The sequence below is a fragment of the Mesoplodon bidens genome (assembly GCF_964165515.1).
Source record: "Mesoplodon bidens genome assembly, chromosome: 3".
Classification (NCBI taxonomy): Eukaryota; Metazoa; Chordata; class Mammalia; order Artiodactyla; family Ziphiidae; genus Mesoplodon; species Mesoplodon bidens.
Window position 1 is genome coordinate 37,802,593 of NC_138178.1, and position 5,893 is coordinate 37,808,485.

General features: G+C 52.5%; 1 protein-coding gene across 1 annotated transcript; it reads right to left on the bottom strand.

Annotated features, from left to right (window-relative positions):
• Nucleotides 1-602: 602 nt before the first annotated feature.
• Nucleotides 603-2,533, bottom strand: MESP2 (mesoderm posterior bHLH transcription factor 2; the record flags this gene model as incomplete). Its single annotated transcript, XM_081227256.1, has 2 exons — nucleotides 603-872; nucleotides 1,709-2,533. The coding sequence occupies 2 exons, from the start codon at nucleotides 2,531-2,533 to the stop codon at nucleotides 603-605; spliced, it is 1,095 nt and encodes a 364-aa protein (XP_081083382.1).
• Between the last annotated feature and the right edge of the window lie 3,360 nt (nucleotides 2,534-5,893).

Consider the following 5,893-nt stretch of genomic DNA (forward strand, 5'->3'; position numbering starts at 1 on the left):
GCCCGAGCATTAACTCACCTGTGTCGCCTGCACAGCAGGCCAGGTGGAGCCCCTGTGCAATAATTACTGTCAAACTGGCAAGTGAGGGCCTGGATTCCAGGAGGGGGAAAGCAGCATGATTTGTTCCCTGCAGGACGGGGACGTTTTTCCTTTTCCAGAAGCAATAAGAACCCAGGTGGATAGAAGAAAAACAGACCAAACCAAATTTGGGTGTTTCTTTTGGTTTTTTTTTTAAGAAGTACAAAATCTAAGCATATACTTTTCTTCCCAGTCCCATCCCCACCCCCCCAAGCCCACTCCCCCACCAGTCCCAGCCTGTCCAACCACTGTGGTCAAACAACCCATGTTACTGCAGCTCAGGCTGTGCTCTGCAGAGCACTGGTCGTTCTGGGGGGCGTCTAGGAGTGGAGGGGCTGCCCCAGCCCCGACTTCAGCCAGGGAGGCCACCCTTAGCTGTTTCAAACACTGCTTCCATGAAAGACATCATTTGGAAAAGGGATCCTTGGCTAAAACAAAGCCTGAATACTAGTGAAGTAGCAGGTGAGGAGGACACCCCACGCTACAGGCCTGATTCCTGGCTGGAAAGGGGGCAGCCAAGGCCATTAGTAGAAGATGCCCAGGTGAGTCCCCTCCAAATCTTCTTGCCAAAATTCAGGGCAGCCACTGAGCTGTAGGCCTGAGCTCTGGGGAGGGCTTTCATCACTGAGCTGGAAAGCAGGGTCTGGTCCCTGGTCCTCTGAGCTGGGCAGCACCTCTGCACTGTGGCTCCAGCATCCCCACTGGGTCTCAGGCTGGAGTCTCTGGCATGCTGGGCGGGGCAGGACAGGAGGGGTTTCTGGCAACAGACAGGACTCCGGAGACATAGAGATACCCTGAGAGAGAGAAGAGTAGCGGGTTAGTGGGCCACTGCCTCATGCCCTGAGATCCTGAACCTGGATGTTCCCCACAGTGTGGCTGGCAGCTGCTGAACTGCCCTGGTGCCATGGATCCAGTGAAGCAAAGTGGTTTAGAGTACAAGCTCTGGAGATATAGTGCCAGGGTTCAAAACCCAGCTCTGCCACTCACTAGCTATGAGAATTCAGATAACCTCTTTTAGTCTCAGTTTTTCCATCTATAAAATGGTGATTATGATAATAAAACCTACTTCGCAGGGTTGCTGGAGGGCTGATGAGTTAGTTAATTCATGTAAAATACCAAGAATCGTGTTGGGCACAAAGTAAGCATTCAATAAATTTTGGTTATTAATATGCTTTTTTATGGAAGCTTGAGAAAAGCATGAAGGTCACCAGCTCCAAGCCCATCTACTTAGGAAGCCCCTACCCCTGGGGCAGCCAGGCCTCCCTCCCCCTCAAACCTTGATGGAGCACTTGCAAGGAATTTCCTGAATTACCTGAAGGCCCCTGCTACCTTCCACCCTGGACTCTGAAAGCAAGTCTAAAGATTCCCCCCTCTTCCACATGACTGTGAAGGCTTCTAGGTAGAGGTGGTGGTGGCCTTAACTTCCCAGAGCCCCACCTCTTTCCCCAAGGAGGTTAGGGTCCTCTTCATCCTCCCTTCAGATTTCCATCCCTAACCAGGGTTGGATTAGGTAACCCGGGATCTAAAAAGCGTAAGATTCTCTGAAGACTAGAGCTTACTCACCCCCCTCCGTTTCCAATCGAAGCCTGGGGACCACTCCGAGGGAAGCGGAGAGAGCCTGGGCGCGTACCTGGTACACTGCAGCCAGCTCCATTGCGGGGGGCGAGGTCCAGGGCGTGGCCTGGTTCCGGGGCTCTGGGGGTGTCTGCGTTCCGGAACAGGCTTGGGGCGGCGTCCAACGGGCCGCGTCAGGGGCTCTCCCTTGGGACAGCTGCGGGGGCGACTGCATCCCGGGGCAGTAAGGGGGTGTCACCCAGGGACCCATATCGGGGACCCTGCTCCCCAGGCGCTCGGGCGCCGCTAGGGCTCCGGGACAGACGGGCGGGGACCCCCAGGACACCGCGGCGCTAGCGGCTGAGCCAGGGCCGCACCCTTGCGTCTGCGTCTGCGCGGGGCCGCCGTCGGGGCACAGCGGGCAGCCTCGAGGGAGCACCGCGTCGCTGTGCCGCCGGCGCCGGCGCTGCAGGCTCTCCTCGCTGAGGCCCAGTACGGCCGACAGGTGGCCGATGTAGCGGATGGCCAGGCGCAGCGTCTCGATCTTCGTCAGGCTCTGGCCGGCGGGCGCCACGGACGGCGGCAGAAAGCGGCGCAGCTCGTGCAGGGCGCGGGCGAGCGTGCGCATGCGCAGCTTCTCACGCTCGCTGGCGCTCTGCCGCTGCCCGCCTGCCGGCCGGGTCCGCGCACGTCCGGGTGCCGTCGAGGCGGCCTCTGAGGCGCTGCGGGCTGGGGGCGCCGGCTGCGAGGGGCCGCGGGCACGGTCGCAGGGGCAGGAGCCCGACGAATCCGAGGAGGAGGCCGGGGACGTGGAGTCTGAGTGGCCGGTCCAGCCCCAACCCTGGGGGAAGATCCAGTGGTCGTGGCCGAGGAGGCCCTGCGGAGGAGGGGACTGGGCCATGGCCGGGGCTGCGGGCTCTGGGAGGCTGGGCCGGCCACCTCCAGGACTGAGCTTTTATCTGGACCAAAGGTGCGAGGTGGACCCCCGCCACGTTACAGAGAGGTGTCAAAACCCACAGAGCCCAGGGAAGGTCTGGGCAGGGGGCGCCCTGGGAAAGCGGGCCCATTTGCAGAGGTGTGGATTCTGACTCCTCGGGGGCTCTAATGGAGGCCCCTGCAGCCCGGGAGGTGTGGGAGGTACAATTCGCATCTGGATGGAGCTGCTAAGCTTCTCACTGTGTTCCCACCCACTCCGCCTCATCCACTGCTCCGGTGAGTGCCCGGGACCCTGACAGTGGTGGGCAGTGCCATCGTCTGGGGGCAGCCAGGCTGTCCCTCAAGTGACTCAAGGACCCCCGCAAAGAGTGGCCGCCTCCCTCATCACCACCCTCCGGGAGGCTGTACCCAGTAACTCCCACCCAGTGCCTACAAGTGTGCTGGATAAGGCGTCAAGACAAACCCCGAGGGACTTGCTCACAGTGATGGCGGGAAAGGGGTTGGGGAAGGAGGGGACATACAGGTGGACTGTTCCTGGGTTCCCAGAGCCCGCACTTGCTGCTTTGCTGAGTGACACCGAGAAAGTCATCTCACTGTCCACAGTTAGTTTCTTTCCCTGAGAAATAGTACAGAGCAGCCTGAAGAAGAGGCATGGAGTGTAGTGAGTGATGAAAATGGGGGAATGTGGGCCCCCAGGCAGGCCTGAATCAGACCTTCTTTATTTGCTGTGTGACCTTGGGCAGTTCACTTAACTCCTCTGAGGCTCAAGTTGCCTCATCCCTGTGGCAGTAAATAAAATACCCACCACCTAGGATGGTTGCTGGTACTAAGTGAAACCATCCATGGGACCACTTAGAATGAGCCTGGCAAGTGGGCTAAATGTTTGCTGCTACCATTTTATTAAGAAAGTACTTACATTTCAAGATGCTTGTAGGCATTATTTAATACATATTTATTTAGCAACTGGTAAATGTCAGGCATACCAGAGTGAACAAGGTGGTTGTGGTCTGTGCTCTCATGGGATTTCAGTCTTGTGGGAGAGAGAAGTAAACGTTATGTAATTAGTAGCTCCACCACTAGCTAGCTGTGTTGCCCTTGGGCAGCTCTGAGCCTGAACTACAGCTCTTAAAACAGGAATACTAATTATAGTATCTGCTCAGAGGACTGTTGTTGTAGTCTTATGATATAACCTTTGACACAGTGAAGTTTAAAAGTAAAAGCTCCCACCCCTCAGCAATGATTACAATTTAAAGGAGGCATCAGTGTTCTTCGTAATCTTCAGAGAAGAGGCTGAACTCGGAGGGACTGTCACGCTCTGGCCACAGAGGCGGAGAGGTCACAGCTGGGCCTTGAACAATGGGTAGGACTTGGGTAGGGAGCGAGGCAGGTGGAGAGCATTCTGAATGTGGAAACTGCATAAGCAAAGGCCTGGCAGTGGGACTTCCCAGTGTGCTTCAGGAATGGTGTGCAAGGTGGGGTGGGTGATGTGGAGAGCAGGAGCTCACCTTGGCTGGGGCCAGGCTGAGAAGTTGTATTTTACTGCCAAGGCAATGGGAAGCCAAATGGACTTTTCAGCAGAAGTGTGACATTAAAAAAAAATCAGTAATCAGTAACTAAAGGTTAACATGATGATTCAGGAATAGATTAGCCCTCAGCAGCCTGAAGTAATAAATGGCCTTGTAGTATTTTTGTGACTATTTTTAAAACTTAACTCTTAGGGACTTCCCTGGTGGCGCAGTGTGGTTAAGAATCCGCCTGCCAGGCTTCCCTGTTGGCGCAGTGGTTGAGAGTCCGCCTGCCGATGCAGGGGACACGGGTTCATGCCCCCGTCCGGGAAGATCCCACATGCCGCGGAGCGGCTAGGCCTGTGAGCCATGGTCGCTGAGCCTGTGCGTCCGGAGCCTGTGCTCCACAATGGAAGAGGCCACAACAGTGAGAGGCCCGCGTACCGCAAAAAAAAAAAAAAAAAAAAAAAAGAATCCGCCTGCCAATGCAGGGGACATAGGTTCAAGCCCTGGTCTGGGAAGATCCCACAGGCCACGGAGCAACTAAGCCCATGCGCCACAACTACTGAGCCCGCGAGCCACAACTACTGAAGCCCGCGCACCTAGAGCCCGTGCTCCGCAACAAGAGAAGCTACCGCAATGAGAAGCCCACGCACCGCAGCAAAGAGTAGCCCCTGCTCGCTGCAACTAGAGAAAGCCTGCGCGCAACAACAAAGACCCAATGCAGCCAAAAATAATAAATAGATAAATAAATTTATTTTAAAAAATTAACTTTGTTACACAGATTACATAACTAATATGTTCTCTTTATGAGAAATGGAAACCTGACAGATAAAGCTGGAGTCCCTGTAACCCCTCCCAAAGGTCATGTGTCCTTCCAGACTTGGTCCCTGTGCACTCACATAAACATATGTATCCTTAGAAAACACATAGTATAAATGAGGTAACATTATGGCAATTTGCCTGTAACTTGCTTTTTTTTCATTCAGCAGCGTATCTGAGAGCATTCCATGTCAGGATGTGTTTAGCTGACTCATAGTTGGTCTTAGTTGATTTAAATGTTCATCCATTTAAATCATAGTGGATAATTCTAACTGGAAAAAAAATTAAATGGCAGGAGGTACAGATAAACCTTCAATAATGAAATTATATCACTTTCTCCTCAGAACTTTCTTTTTTAATTATTGGAGAAAATATGCCCAAGTTACTACTCTAACGTTATGATGAAGTAATAATTGACATTGAATAAGGTTGGTCAGGGCAACTGTTTTTAGTTTATTCTAGCTGCTGTGAATGAGGAGGGGACATATTTAATCTGTCCATCACACACAAAAAAGGTGGAATCAATCAATAATGGCCTTGATTTCAAACAGGAAAGAAGCAATTAGTTATGCAATATTTCATGATCTGAAAGGGTTTAAACCAAGGTTAAAAAAATAATAATCCTTTTTCCTAAGGGGAGGGAGACTTAGAAAACAGTCCCACACTTTTTAGGATTAAAATAATGGCAAATCATCATTTGTCTAAGGCTGCACAGTACTATAAAGATCTTGACATATTGTACTATCAGGAAATTTATATATATGTAATTGACAGTTGTAAACAAGATTCATCAGTTTTCATGTATATTTCTTTTTAAAAATTTTTATTTATTTATTTGGCTGTGCTGGGTCTTAGTTGCGGCATGCGGGATCTAGTTCCCTGACCAGAGTTGAAACCTGGGCCCCCTGCATTGGGAGCACGGAGTTTTAACCACTAGAGCACCAGGGAAGTCCCTCATGTATACTTCTTCATCTGGATTCTGAAGTGTCAGATCGCTG